The sequence below is a fragment of the Telopea speciosissima genome, chromosome 10, assembly GCF_018873765.1.
Source record: "Telopea speciosissima isolate NSW1024214 ecotype Mountain lineage chromosome 10, Tspe_v1, whole genome shotgun sequence".
Classification (NCBI taxonomy): Eukaryota; Viridiplantae; Streptophyta; class Magnoliopsida; order Proteales; family Proteaceae; genus Telopea; species Telopea speciosissima.
Window position 1 is genome coordinate 39,909,057 of NC_057925.1, and position 15,564 is coordinate 39,924,620.

Here is a 15,564-nt window from a genome sequence, read left to right on the forward strand (position 1 = left end):
TAGGGCTTAGTCATCCTTCATCAGAGGGCAGTCCATTAAAATCATCCTCAAAGATTGAATAGGGTATACCATGTCAGAGTCATCTTACTGAAACAGACTCAAAGATTGAAGAGGGTAAACCACTAAACCTGTATCAGCGTCATCTTACTACAACGAAAAAATGTTATTAAAGGAGGACTAGCACTAAATCTCAAGGTCAGAAGTATAATCTGCAGCTCAGATCAATTCAACTATTCTGATCAGATAAAAGTAACTGTTGGAATTTAAATGGCCTACCATAGTTCTATCGCTATCACGCTGAACCTCCACTCCAATGAATGCAATTAAAATCCAGTATAACAGAGAAATCACTCCTCACTCCAGTCCATTAAATCTACAATTTATTGGTAAATTCAATTGGCATTAAACTAAATTCCTACCCCTCAAAACACATTGGCGCCACAAAAGCTGCTCGAGTGGGAGAACACCCACTGCAACAAAAGCCTTAAAGAATTTGGGCTTCTCATCAATCCTGCACACAGTTGAATGCCTTAAAGAATTTGGGCCTCTCTCTCTCTCTCTCTCTCTAAATTTCCATGTAGTGCGAAAAAACTCACAAAATCACAGAAAAGCTTAGTGTAGACTCCATGATAAAGGAATGCAGCAAAAGAAAAATGACTCCTGATAGAAGTAAAACCAGTGGTTAATAGGGAGCATCTCATATCATCAAATACCTGGATTACATCCTCAGCTCGATCATTACACCTATGTGCCTGAGGTTGGCGATTGTCTCCATCGGGCATTCCCCTTGGACTCTCTCTCCTTGGAACCGGAGTCGAACTCATCTTCCCTTCCCTTTCTTCTTCTCTTCACTACTACGGGACCCAGGAAAGGGCTTAGGGCTCTGTTTTCTTCTTCATCCGTTCGTCCAGTTATGGAATCCGTCAAGCTTTGCTACGGACGTGCACCGTGCACGTATGCACCACGTCGCATCCTGACCGTCTATCAGAAATACTTTGGATAGTCCTCCAATAAGCTGAACAGAAAGAAAAACAAAAAAACAGAAAAACAAAAACCGAAAAAAGGAGAATATTTCTTTGGCTGTTCATCTCTGCCGAACTGAACAGAATTCAAAAAGGGGAAGAACAAGAAGAAGAGATTATGGGATTGTGCAAGCTGGTGGATGCGATCCTTCTCCTCTTCTTCCTGGTTGTAGCAGTGGTAGCTCCACTCATGGACTCCCAGACTTGTCTACCAGTGCAATTGTTTCCCGATTTCCTCGTCGACCTCAAATCCTGGTATGCCCGTGAGTACGGTGATTACCTGATAGTTGAGAAGCCCGATTTCTTCGTAGGCCTCGTTTGGCTAGAGCTTCTTCTCCAATGGCCCCTCTGCATTGCCAACCTTTACGCCATTCTCACCAGGAAGTCCTGGCTGAGCACCACTTGCTTGATCTATGGCGTCTCCACTTCCACTTCCATGGTATGTTTATAGTTGAACAGATCGCTGATCGAGAAATTCTGGTCCAACGTTAAGACTCTGACTCTCAATTATTCTCTGTTTATTATGTTGGGCATTCTCAGATTGCGATTTTAGGGGAACTGATGGGTTCGGGAAAGGCATCGGGCAAGCTCCTCACGTTGTATTCCCCGTTCTTGGGTTTTGCTATCCTTGCGGTTCTGCGTGGGCTTGTGCCAAACGGGGGCAGGAGCAGGACTCCTACTTCAATGAATGCCGCAGGAGCAAAAATGGCTAGGAAAAAGAAAGCATGAGGGTACACACTAGACTCCATCAATCCATCTTCATTTTTTTTTTTCGATTTTTGAATTTGTACTTCTAGCATTCTTGAAAAAGGAAAAACTTTCCTTATTCTCATAGTTTTTGTTGAGAGAGAGAGAGAGAGATCTGAGTCTGATGTATTCATTCCCTTGGCAAAGACAGTGATCTCAATTCATGGTTTTCTTTCAGAGAGAATCAATGCAGTCTCCCACACAATGACACTGAAAGATGTCTTCTCTCATCCTTACACAACTTTTATCTAATACCTAAGGTGATGCAATGACGGTGTTCTTCTAGTCAGAATATCAGCTTGCAATCATACTACAACTTAACAAAAAAAAGAACTCAAAAGTAAGATGCAAAAACAAAAATAAAGAAAATCATATCAATTACAATCTAATGGCTACATAAAAAAGAGTTACAATCTAATGGGGAACCTTAACCTTGTAGACAGAGAACTCACTATCCACTCCAATACAGGAAAAAAAATGAGATAAGCTTTTGACCACAGATCACTGGCTACCTAAAATTTAGTCGAATTTCCATACTGGTTACTCGAGTTTTGAGATAATGTCAGTATTGATACCTTGAAATTGGATCAGCTAGTGGTAAGACTGCCAAAACTGGATACATATTTTACATGTCTTAGAGGAGCAAGGTAGGAGCAACAAAATGCTGGCCCAAGACTCAGGCTTATACAAATATATCCAGTCATGTTTGATTTCTCTCCATTTGAAGGTTCATTACTTGGGTTCCCCTACACACAAACAGAATTCTATTACTTGATGGATAAATGTCTTACTGAGTTGGACTTAACAATCATGGTGATGAGGTTGCCATGAATGATGTATCATTATAGGGGCTTGATCACTCTCAGTTGTGCATTGCCATCAAAAAATACTCGGGACTTCCATACAGTGATGCATTTTTTAATATACACATGTTCATAAATTATGTATTTATTCTGTATTTCCACTATATTTTTCTGTAACTCTGGTTGTTTATAGGTAAGGAACATATATGAAAGCCTTGCAAAAAAAAGAAAAGTTCTAAGAGTTGACTTTCTTTTTATATAACCATAATTCATATATTCAACATAAATGGGGTAGAAGTATGTGTTAATTGAAGACAGTCTCAATGGAAGAATAAATGAAAATCTAGAATATCCTTAATTCTTAGTAGAATTATTGTTGGGTGTCTGTGTTATCCATAAGTTCTTAGGTTTTTTTTTATGAAAATCCATAAGTTCTTAGTTGTTTACAGGATAAAGGAACAATTCTCAAACTACTCAAAGATGCCTTCATATGAAAGGTGGGATGAAACAAAACCAGAAACATTTAAATATGAAAAAATTAAAGAGCATGATTAAAAATAAAATAAAATAAAAGGTCTCTTGAATCTTGAATAGTCGCTCATTAGTTTCATGTGGAAATAAAAGTTGTTGTTTTAAATGCTAAATTGTATTAAAAGCAAGGATCTAAAAATCTCATCTGATCAGCCATTCTGGATTGGAATCAGCGGAGGCAGATCCTAACTGAATCGGTAAAGTTAGGGATCTACAGGGCTGATTCTAGGGTTATCATGGCTGATTCCGGCCAATTCCGTTCTGATCTGGATCAGAATCGGCCAGGAATAATCCAGATCCCGATTCTGGATTTCTAAACCCTGATTAGAAGCTCAGATGGTTTAGGGAGTTGTGAGGATTCGTTTTCAGAACCGCGCCTGTGTTCCCTCTTGGGGCGCTTGGTTCGGACGGGGGGTTGGGTTATGCTCCTCGGTTGGAGAGTGAGAAAGAATGCGTCTTCTCGAAGGTTATGATTTATCGAGGGTTGGGGGTCATACAATCAAGTGAAATGGAGTCGCCACCTAGGATTACGGCCTAGGACCCATTGGTGTAGCCTTGTGAAGGGCTACGGGACTTCATTTGGTCTGGTCAGAGATTCAGGGTAAGTGGTAAGGTTACGAGAATGGGAAGGTGTTAGGCACCCACCTCATCCAGAAAAAACCGATCTTTCTACTAGATTCTTGTTTTCGAATATTCTTCCTTCATTAAATGTCTTATTTTCACATGTATAGCTAAAATGATGGACAAACTGTTTAATTAAATTAACTACTATACACTACACGGGCATAATTTAAAAATCTACATTGTTATGGAATTGAAATGCGATGAAAGGACTAAATACCTGTATGTGTTAAACCAATGCAATTATACGAAACGAATCACGTCCCCCCAGCTCAGGTGAAGGCAAAAGACTGGCTTTGTCCTTCGTTGGACAAAATAACGGCATCGAAAAATATTTGGAGAGTAATCACCCAGATGTCGGGCAGCATAATGGCGTACGGATGTCGGGTACAGTGACCTCGGACAGAATAATGGTGTCAAAAAGCGTTGGAAACTAGGCTTCTTCAAAGATCGGGCAGAATAACAGCGCACGGGTGTTGGGTACTAGGACCTGGGATCGAATAACGGCGTCAAAAAGCGCTTCAAAAACTAGGAATTAGGACGTCGGGCAGGGTGACTAGGCCATGGGAGGCTTCGGGGTTTTGGGTGGAAACAGGTTAGGAAAGGCGGGTCTGGAGGACCTAGACTCCATATAGAGGGACGAGGCTTGAAAGCTCGAAATCGGGCAAGGGTAGGGCCCCGAAACTAGGAAAAAAGGGGAAAAAAAATGAAAACTGGAGCTCTGGGGTCCCCCCTCTCCTCAACTTGGAACTTGTTGAAATGAGGGATGGGGGGTATTTGTAGGCAAAATTTTCGTCTAGTGGCGCCACGGCGAAAACGGCACCGTTGTCGGAAAAAAAAATTTTCACTTTGGGTACCCGGCGGCACCGCTACCGAGAGCGGTGTTGCAGCGCGGCCGCAGCCGCGCACGATGCCGTCGGGTCAGGGCTTCGAGCGAGGGCGTCGTGTAGGGTCATTCCAGCGATGCAGGGGGACCACAAATTATACTTTTGTTAAACCTCAGGGGTGGTATGTGTAAATTACCCATTTTTTTGTTTTACTAAAAGTTCATTTAAATTAGAGTAAATTTCTCCCCCCTCCCCTCGATTATGCTCTAATGGAAAACCCCTCCCCTGGGTATTGCATAATGACTCTTCCCTCCCTGCATTAACAAGATTCTATCAATCGTACCCATTCCGTTAAAAATGACTGTTAAGTGCTATAAAAAGACCATATTACCCTTTGAAAGTTAAGTTTTAGTAAGAGATCATATTATCCTCTGAGAAGAGTTAAGTCTTACAGAAAGACCATATTACCCTAGTGTCTTAAAACATTCTACTCTCTCTCCTTTCCCTATCGTCTTCAACCATTGGAAAAGAGAAACTCGAATGTGTGAAAGTAGGGAGAACAATCAAACGACAATGTCCAATAATTTGCTTGTGTTCCCTATGTCATCTTCTTCTCCTGTTCCTTCTCCTTCTTCCTCTTGCCGGTGAGATCGAGCGAACAATCGATGTCTTCGATGACAATGACGGACTTGCCAGAGGTCTCAATTAAGAGCTTTTGCAGCTCCGTCTTGTTCTTCACGGCGGTGAGTTCGAGGTCATAGATGCCGTAGTTCAAGAGATTTGCCATGGCGGCGATCATGGTGGTCTTTCCGGTACCTGGAGGGCCGTACAGCAAGTAACCCCTCTTCCAAACTTTGCCGATCTTGGCGTAGTAACGTTCCAATTCTATGAGATTTTTTTAATGAGAAGATAGTAAGTTAGGTTTATGTAGGTTCCGTGGGAGTGTTAATCGCATATAATTCTCTCTGAATAAGTTAGCTTACTTCCTTTTTTTTTCACATTTGCAGATCAATGCGGGTGAGTTGGTTTACTGTTTTAGCTTTCATTCTTTTAGAACAAATCATCTTATGTTGAGTTAATGATATTACAATCTTCTTCAGGGGAATGAAATTCCAGGGGAAACATTGCCAGAGCCCTTCAACCGAGCAAAACAGAAAGCACTCTCAAGCACAGTCACTGCCTGCAAACTTTCATTGCCCAATGAGACATCATCTAATGCTCTTCCCCAGCCGACAGCAGTTGCATCTCACCTGTCTAAGTCTTTCCAGAAGCACTTCTCAAAGAAAGTTTTGCCAAAATTATCTGATGATATTCCCAAGCCTTCTGCTCTGCCACCATCAAACCCTTGCCCCAAAGAATTTTCTTCCAATGAAGAAACTCTCACTTCTGTTGCTCCATCATCTCTTGGATGTTCTTCAAAATTGACCAATAAATTTTGGCCGGAATTAATGACGAGATATCGGTGGCGCTTGTGAAAGGAGAGCCTGAAAGAACGCTTTTCCTTGGAGTAATTATCGTCGTAGAAAGGGTTTTGACGGTTGGTGGTGGAGACATGGGCTTTCCACCAGATCTTGACCCCTTCAAAATGATCGGTGACTTCCTCGTGGTTATCGAGGTTGAGAACCAGTTTTGCAGAGTTGGTGGTGATATCGGCTTTGAGTCGCTTGGCTTGTGTGGAGAAATGGGTGCTGAGGTAGGCTTCGATGGAGGTGTATGCCTTGTTCCTGCTGAAACGACCGTCGCTGTGCTCGTGGAAGCTGATTTACCATTTTCATAAGCTGGAAACCAGTTGGTGTTGTTTGATTGTTCATCTGGGTTGGGGGCAAATGACGTTGCGGGTAGAAGAAGAAGAAGAAGAAGGGCATTTTTTTTTTTGGTAAATAAGAAGAAGAAGGGCATTAGGGAGGGTAATCTTGGGATATCATAATCATAAGGGTATTTGTGGGTTTAAATGAAAATATTTAGGGTGATGTCATCACTTAACAGCTATTTTTTACGGAATGGGTACGGATGATAGAATCTTGTTAATGCAGGGAAGGGGAGAATCATTACGCAAAACCTAGGGGAGGGGTTTGTCATTAGAGCATAATCGACGGGAGGGGGGAGTAATTTACTCTTTAAATTAATAAGAAAAGAATAGAAGAGTACAAAAGGAGGTTGGATTAGCCCAGATACATCAACAGAAAAAGCTAAGACTTACTCTCCGACCTTCAGCATTGTCATCAGCAGAAAAGCAAATCCGCTAACAAACAGAAAAAGCTAAGCATAAGAGATACGACAAATTGGTCTACATTTCATATCTATCAGCAAGTTGTTTCGCATTGAAGGGGATAGGGCCACCATCGAAGACGAGTCCATCATTCTAGCCGTTAACTTGGCAAAGAAATCAACAACCGGGTTTGCTTCTCTAAAACAATGTGATATCTTCCACTCGATAGACTGAAGGAAGGACTAGAGACCAGACCAGCATTGCTAAACAAACCAAGGAACCTTTCTTTGGGAAACCAAGATAGATACTGCCATTGAGTTTCATTCTATACACAACATGTTGGTGCCAAGATCCTTGCATGTTCCAATCCTAAAATGAGTGCCAAGAATTCAGCTTCAAAGTTAGTCTTAATTCCCAAAAATTTTCTAAAGGATATTGAGTTGTTCATTTTTTTTTAGTATGATATCTTATAAGGAAACACTCTTGGACATCAACTCATATGCTACCTGAACAGTTTCTGAAGCTTTCAGAACATTTTGGAGTCCTAATATTGCTTGTAACATTACACTTTGGTATGGATGAATAACCATATGAAAAACCCTTCTTCCTTTATGGAGGCTTCCATGGTTCCAGTTGGACTAGCTGATGCTAACAACGATGATATTGCTTCATTTATGGTGGCTACCATGACTCCTGTTGGACCTGTTGATGCTGAGAACGGCGTTATTTCTTCTTCTACTCAGTCCAAAAATTGATATGCTGCAACGCTTTGGCTACGCGGGATTCTACTGTAAAGTCATAAATTCTGTGTCTTCATTCTTCTGATTCTTCTTCTTTCTTGCCTAAACCCCCCTTTTCTTCTCCCCCCCTCCACTCCTCACTCTTCACTCTTCTTCACTGTCACGCACTGCTAATACTTTCCGGTGAGAAATGGCTTCTACTACCACTCTTCTGAGCTTCTTTCCATAGGGATCGATATTGTCTAGAATAAAACTAGAAGTAGATTCAAGATGACCCAAAAGCTTGTTTTTGAGCAAATGGAGCAGCTCGGTATCAGTGGCCATGAATATAAATCTTGGGGGCAAATGTGGAATCGACATTTCTCTTTCTTATCCTGACAGATTAAAAATACATGAAAAGACATCATAAGAAACATAACACATACATGGATAGCTACAAGAAATGGATGAACAATAAATCCTGATATAGACATGTTAAGAAAGAAAATAACAGACAACAATTAAAAAAATAGACAAAAAGAAATAGCAACATTGGTAATGGTGACTCAACTTTCCTTTGGCTAGATCCTAGGCACCCCCACGGGGTGCTTCTTGACACCTACAGGGACTATAACAGATTGGTTGCTGGATCGGATTGCTTGGCTCTCATATCAGAGATTATTGAGGGTGGTTGGTTGGGGGGTCGATTCCGTCTGGTCTACTCTGATTCAGGTTGCTTGGGTGACTCTTTCTTTCCGTTAGGAGGACGGATGGAGGTGAAGACATTTTTTCCTGAGAGACCACTTCATCGGGGAGATTCTCATCCAAATCTGCCTGGGAGTTAATACACACTATTTTTTCTTGGCTAGCTCTTTCCCAAGCACTCCCCCACAATGGCTTTGCTTCAATATAGGCAGGTATAATCTACTTCGTCCTGCAACCTCTGCTAGACTGGCATTGAGACAGTTGAGCACCTGTTCTTCGAGCGCCCCTACTCTTATTCAATTTGGAAAAGGGTGGTACTTATATGTTGGCCATCCCTAAGACCTGTTTGTATCTTCGAACAAAAATGGAGCTTAGCCCCATTCCTCCCTCTTCCACCTTTTTTATTCCTTATAGATTTCCCTCTTGGGTGTCTTGTATTCTTTGGGCTTCGTTAAGTAAAATTCTATATTCATCCAAAAAATAGTCTATCAAAACTAGTTTCCAACAGCGTTTTGTTAACCAATAGTGGAAGATCACAGCTCGCATCATAGTTTTATAGATTATGATAGGACCCAATACTTCATAATACAAGTATACATAAATGGGATTTTTCTTGCATATACAACCCAGATTGAATTTGAAAACAATAGTATACGATCCAATTGTTCAAAATGGTAGCTAATTGGATGGAATAGAAGTTAAATTTGCCAGGTCAGTAGAAAAAATGCTATCATATTACTTTTTTCTCTCAAAATCTATAATTTATAATTTATACCTGCTGAAAAAATCTATAATCTATTCATATACGCACAAAAACAGATGAAATTATAGGAAGGAAATTCTAATGATATACTCACTCTAAAATTTGGTAAATCGTTGATCCAATGTAAGTTGCCTCTATCACCTTTACATGATTTTGGAACTCATCTGTTGGTCTGGTAGCATTTGTTGTCATAATGTTAATTGGCAGTTCTCTGACTGAACCAGGAAAAAAAAAACGCAAACCAACAAATTCAGTAATATTCATAGCTCTTTTTAGTTTAAAAATAAAATATTTTTTTAAGCAAGTGCATCCTTTTTGTAGACAAAACACAAGTAAAAACAAACTCATATACAATAGATAGAGAGAGAGAGAGAGAGAGGTACCAATCTCGTACATAAGCTGCATTTTCTAGCCATCTAAATATTTTCAAACTTAAATTCCATGAAGCATATAGGTGAATTTGAAAACAAAAACTATCGGTTTGTTAATGGTGATAACAATTCTTTAAGAAGGCATGGGGACTGAAAATGGTTTAAGCTACTAAACTTGATGGGTAAACAATCTAGCATGGGCACCCTTAATATAGAAGTAGTAGAAAGTGGTAACCAGCAAACCAATAAGCAGGTTTCCTCAATCCAAATTGTGTCAAGATCTTTTTAAATCTTACCTCTAAATTTTTGGAAAAATATGATTTATTTTTGTCAATATTTAAGATCTAAGGAAATATATTTTTTGGAATCTTACTTGGCAGATTTGGGAAAAATACAATCGTTGACTTTAAGATCATAGGAACATTGTTCTTCAACGCCCACAATATTCCATACGACATTCAAACTCATCTTATCTTTTTTGGCAAAATTATTTATGTCCATCGATATTAAATCCGAGGAAAGTGGTAAAAAGTTAACCGATGTGCTGGTTTCTTCAAACCATATGTTCTCAAAATCTTTTGAAATCTCACCAAACCATTTTTTGTTAAGATCTGAGGAATAAACTTTTGGAATCTTACCTGGCAGTGTTTGGAAAAAATTAATTTTTATTCGGTCAATTTAAGATTTGAGGAAAGTTGTTCTTCATTGCCAACAATACTTCAGAAAGAATCCAAATCCATTTCTAGAGTTTTAAGATCAATATCTCAGGATACACCACCCGAAAGTCGCAAGAGGGCGTATCTAATCAAATACGGGGAGTCGCAACCTAGGTTAGGGCCTAGGGCCCACTATACATCTCTCCTTTTCAGTATAGGTAAATTAATGACTCAATGGGCTTGGGTGCTGAATATGTGTCCAAATCTCTAGGTGGGTGTCAGATTACAGGTTGGGAAGGTGTTAGGCACCCTACCTGCCCGACCATAGGGTCAGTCTCTTTGTATTTGGATCTAACATTGCAGATATCCTATTGAATAGGTTACTTGCCCTATGTTAGGTATCTAGATATGATATGATATGATGTTGTCCTAAACCAAATTTCTAAATTTTACTATCCTAAGGCATATATATGAAATAAAAGTTGAGTAATTTAATTAAAAGGTTATAATGCCCTATTGTGATCTAATAAAAAAATAATCATGGCTTGATCCTAATTAAATTGATGATAGGATTATTAGACTCTAATTAATCTAATTGGTTAAATTTCTTTTAATTAACTATATTCTATTTCACATGAGATATGAAAAGAATTGTTTAATTCTGAATAATCTAATTTCACTTTGGTTAAACCTAAATCTCAACGGTTAGATTGTATGCTGTGAAGGCTCGTAATATGAATATTTAAACAATAATAAATATTAGATGGTTATAAATATATAAGGGGTTATGTCCATATAAGTATATATGCATGTATATACTGATATGTAGCTAATATACTTGATTGGGTCTATGACCAAACCCGATACACAATCGAAACTCAAAAAAAAATATGAAAAAGAAAGGGGACTAAAGCCCCGGTGAATGGGCTGACTCTAAACCTACAGCCCGTCGGATCATGATGATTGGAGAACAAGGTTTCCGGGCCAAATAGGCCAACTCTAATACCCAACTTGTTATTGTTTATAGACTAAGGTCATATTTGATGTAAGCCAAATGATATAATGCTATGGATCAAGAAAGATCTAGCCCAAAATATCCAAGGCTAAAAAAACAATTTTTTTTTTTTTTGGCTTTATTAAAATAATTTGGCAACAAAACAACAAAAGAAAAGAACGAGACCATTGACCCAAGAAAAGGTCTATCTAATCCCAAATCAAAACAAAATAACTAGACTCAAATCAATAAACTCATATGAAAAAATCAGTAGAAAATCATAAATGCTTACACTAAAAATCAAAAATCAAAGAAAAACTCATCAGAACATCCATCCTAAGATGAGAATTCGACAAAGAGGTCATAAATGCATTAATGAAAAGTTAGTAAGGAGATGATGAACATGCCTATTTTCACAATCATAATTTAGCATAAGAGTCATGAGCTCATCCATTCAGAAAATGGGAAAAAAATATGGGGAAGTCACACATTTCCATTCTAAACTGAGATTTCAACAACAGGGTTATAAATGTTTCTATTCTAAAATAGGAAAAACAGTGAAGAAGTCAATGAATATTTCCACTCTAAACTGTCCAAAAAAAAAAGTAAAGCATTGAGGTATATATAAACTTGATGAAACATCAAAAGTGGAGAAATTTTAAGAAAGAAAAAACTGTATTTAATGAAACTAGAACCTAAAACAAAATACAAGAGCAATCTCAAGATTTAAATAATGAAAAAGGATTAACCTTCTAGACGTAACAGCATGGTCTAAACCAAAACTCAGAAAATAGGCTAAACAAAAAATTTAAAGGAACATTGACAAGAGAGAAAAATGAAATAAAAAAGATCTTACAGGGAGTCATGCAAGATTGATATTGAACCTACTTAGCCACGAATATCATCAAGCAAAAGCAAAAGATTAGAGATATAGAGGTGAACATCAAACCGTATTTTGAAATAAAGCATGAACCACTGAATTGAAATTCAGTTTAAAGGAATGGAGATGTATAAGTAAGATCAGCAATGTAAACATAAAAAATAAAAAAAAAATAGAGTATTGGACATTAGACCGTGTATACCATATTGGAGGTAGACAATCAAAGACATGTATCAAAAGAGGACAAAGCAAATGACTTATAAGCAAAACTAAGAGGCAAAGTTACAAAAAAAGATAACAGAGAACTCACAAGAAAACAAAAAGAATTATAATAGACAAGAATAAGGGACAAAATTTTCAGAGGAAATAACAAAGAACTCACAAGCAAAGCTAAAGAGAACAAGATTCATATAAGGAAGATTAGAATACGAAATAACTTAAATTAAAGCTATGCACAATCAAGGAAAAATTAGAAACAATTACACAATTATAGGATGCAATAAAAACAGAGAATATGATAGGTACGCACAATCATACAATTGAAGTAAAAAATAGCGCGCAATCAATCGAAAATAGAGAAGGTAACAAATATGACCATAAACAATTAATAGCTAAAAGTAGAATAACAAATCTGAGTAGAAACATTTATCTAAAAAGTCAAAGAAAATTCTTACCTTGGAGGCCGATTTCAAGACTCAATTGAATATAGAAGAAATGAACTGGAGGAAATTACAAGATACTGAAACCCTCATAAAACCTAGAAACCCTAGCTTCCAAATCGAATCAGAAGACGTTGGGAAGAAGAAAAGGAAAACCAAAAAAATGTCTGGACCCCTTTTCCTCCTGGGAACTCCCTTATATAGGATGTTATCGTGCGCCGTTGCGCCTCCCCGCTCCTTAGAGGAGTGGTGCGCCCCCACATGCTGCCCGTAACCGCCCAGAGAACCTTCTGGAGGGATCGTGATGCAGGCCCAAAATGATAGCACACCACGTGGAGATCCAACTCAGTCATCCTAAAGCACTATTGCAATTTGAATGGCTAAGGGCCAAGAAGGAAAATTAAACTCAATCTTGAACCAGCCCAGCTGGTTCGAATACCCCTTTACTAGTCTGAACAGGGTAGAGTTGAGAAGATCATTAACCAAAGATGTAAAGGTTGGCACTACTTTTAATTGGCAGGAGTCCATGATGTATTCCATACACTGATACTGAGGAGGTACATCCTAGACTCAGCTAATGTTTTATTTGGGAATGACCTGAACTTATTGCCATCTTGACCTATGGTGAATACCTGAAGAGAACTTAGGGTGCAATAAGCTCAGTCTCCACAACCATACTATTTCATTGTGAAGGTACCGTGGAGTAAGCATTTTAAGCAAGGAGCTTTTGGGTGATGAGAAGACAGAAGGTGGTCGGAGTATCCTCATCTATTCGGAACCCCAGACACGTCTAATTTTGAGGACGAAATTTTTAATAAGGTTGGGGGGATGTTACACCCGTACCCAAAATATATCCTAATATCCCGGGACAATTTAGACCTTACCCAAAGGGTAATGCCATGGTGCTAATGGTCAACATTAATGACATTGAACCTAGTATATTATTTTAAGTGTCCCCTTAAAGTCCTAGAAGTACGGGTCAAAGCCCCGTAGCTTTCCTTGAAGTTTGGACCCTGACAGCAGCACCGGAGTCACGATTGGACTCACTCGAACTGAAATCGCTCGAGAATCCGCCCGTGCTGTTACCTGCCCTTTTGGTTTATTTTTTTGTGGGATTCACATTCCTGTATCCCGGACACTATAATCAGACCCTTGGACCAAATGGACCCCCACCCTTACCTTCTGTTGCATTTTGAACCTTGCATGTGGGCCTACAAGGCCCAAATATGATTTTACTGAGTTTTAGTGTTAAAGGCTTAAATCAAACAAAGCCTAAGGACTAATAGGTCTTCTAAGACTTAAGGCTAAACCAAACATGTCCTAATTAACTAACTACACCTAATGGGTAAAGACATGGGCTAAACAAGACTTAAAGCCCAACTAAAACCCATTTAAAGCTAGAGGCCACTAAGTGTTTAAGGGCACCTAACCAAATTGACCCTAAGGCCCAACTTGAATTAAAGGGATTCTTAAGTTTAGGGACCTAGGCAAACAGACCCTAAGGCCCCTTTTAGTTATTTATGGGTATGAGCTCTTTAGCTCATTCCCATTTCTCCCAATTGCTGAAACTGTGGAGAAAAAGGAAGAGGAAAAGAAGAAGAAGAAGAGAAGGGAAGGGAGAAGAGGGGAAGCTGCTATCCTCTCCTCCTACACCTCATCTCCTCCCTCCCCTCTTGCTGTCCGGAGAAGGAAAGGAAAGAAAGGAAGAAGGAGAAGAAGAAAAGGAAAGGAAAGGAAGAAGAGGAGAAGGAGAAGTAGAAGGAAGAAGGTTAAAGAAGGCTCACCTAGCCTTGTGCTTGCTGCCTCCATTGAAGGTAAGCTATCTCTCCTCCTCCATTTCTCTATTTATTAATTTAGGTTCTGGATTTTGAAATTGGGAGTAGCTTGGGTTCCACTTGGGACCCAATGCTCTTGTGTTGGGGCTTGTTCTTAGTCCCTTTGGGTGCCATTGCACATCCTTAATCCTCCCAATGGTGTGCTATGCAACCCAAGCCATGAAAACCTATAGATTTCATCCAAAAACTCAAGTTTAGGCTGAGGACTTGGATATAGACCATAGATGGCTTAATGCTTTATGTCATTTGGATATTTGGGACCCTAATGAACCTTGGAAGTCATCCCTACCAGCCCTTGAAGCCATTGGGGATCAATTTGGATGAAGTTCGGACTTGAAAAACCTATTCCAGCTGAGAGCGGACTCAGGGGCGGACTCAGAATCGTGCATCCGCCCATGGACATGCCCTCTCGGGTGTGTCTTAGGGTTTTAATGGATGCACGGACGGACTCACACAACAAAAACCGTTCGTGAATCCGCCCGCAGTTTACAGCATGACCAATGTTCAGTATTTTGGCCATAACTTTGACTATATATATCGTATCGACGTAATTGAAGTTGTGTTGTAAAATAGACTCAAAGGGATACATTTTCTATGAAGGAACCGTGGATCCAATCCAAATAAAAGATCCTCAAAAGTGAGCCTAAACCTAGCTGATATATTTTGACAGCAACTTAGGAGCATGATTTTAATCCGATGACCTCGCCCACATTGTGGCTGCTTGTGTAAGACTTAATAAATATTATTGAGGGTTAATTACCACCTAAAGTAGCTCCCTAAATATATTAGTTAATTGATCTATCGAGGTACCAAGGTCTACCCTTGATGCCCTCAAAACCCCCTTGCTGTCCTAAGGGACTTGTGACCTCATCCTAGATTTGGAAAAATCCTAAAGAGATTCTAAACCCTTGAATCCCAAGACTAATGCTTAGACTAGGCCTTGGGGGTCTTATTGGACCTCAAAGTGATTCTTTTAGGGTCCTAAAAGTCATAACACCTATAGGAGAGAAGATTGAAAGTGATTGACTTAGGAAGTTGTGTTGTAATTTGGCAAACTTAACAATAGTAACACTTGGGGAAAACCTTGGAATTGGATCCAATCCCTTGGATGCTCTAAGTCCTATAAAGGAATATGTATTTTGGACCTCCAATGAAGGATTGGACTTACCTCCCTAACCCTGAGACCCTTGTGGTCCCATGGACGAAAGGCTGAAGGTGAAAA

General features: G+C 39.3%; 1 protein-coding gene and 1 long non-coding RNA gene across 2 annotated transcripts; both read left to right on the forward strand.

Moving 5' to 3' along the window:
- Positions 1-1,120: 1,120 nt before the first annotated feature.
- Positions 1,121-1,858, forward strand: LOC122642794 (sigma intracellular receptor 2-like). The gene is made up of 2 exons (XM_043836389.1): positions 1,121-1,461; positions 1,563-1,858. The coding sequence occupies exons 1-2, from the start codon at positions 1,141-1,143 to the stop codon at positions 1,749-1,751; spliced, it is 510 nt and encodes a 169-aa protein (XP_043692324.1). The 5' UTR covers positions 1,121-1,140; the 3' UTR covers positions 1,752-1,858.
- Positions 1,859-5,148: 3,290 nt separating this feature from the next.
- LOC122642855 lies at positions 5,149-15,564 on the forward strand. Its single transcript, XR_006330117.1, has 3 exons — positions 5,149-5,427; positions 6,341-6,348; positions 15,551-15,564. It is a non-coding gene; the product is annotated as an uncharacterized LOC122642855 (long non-coding RNA).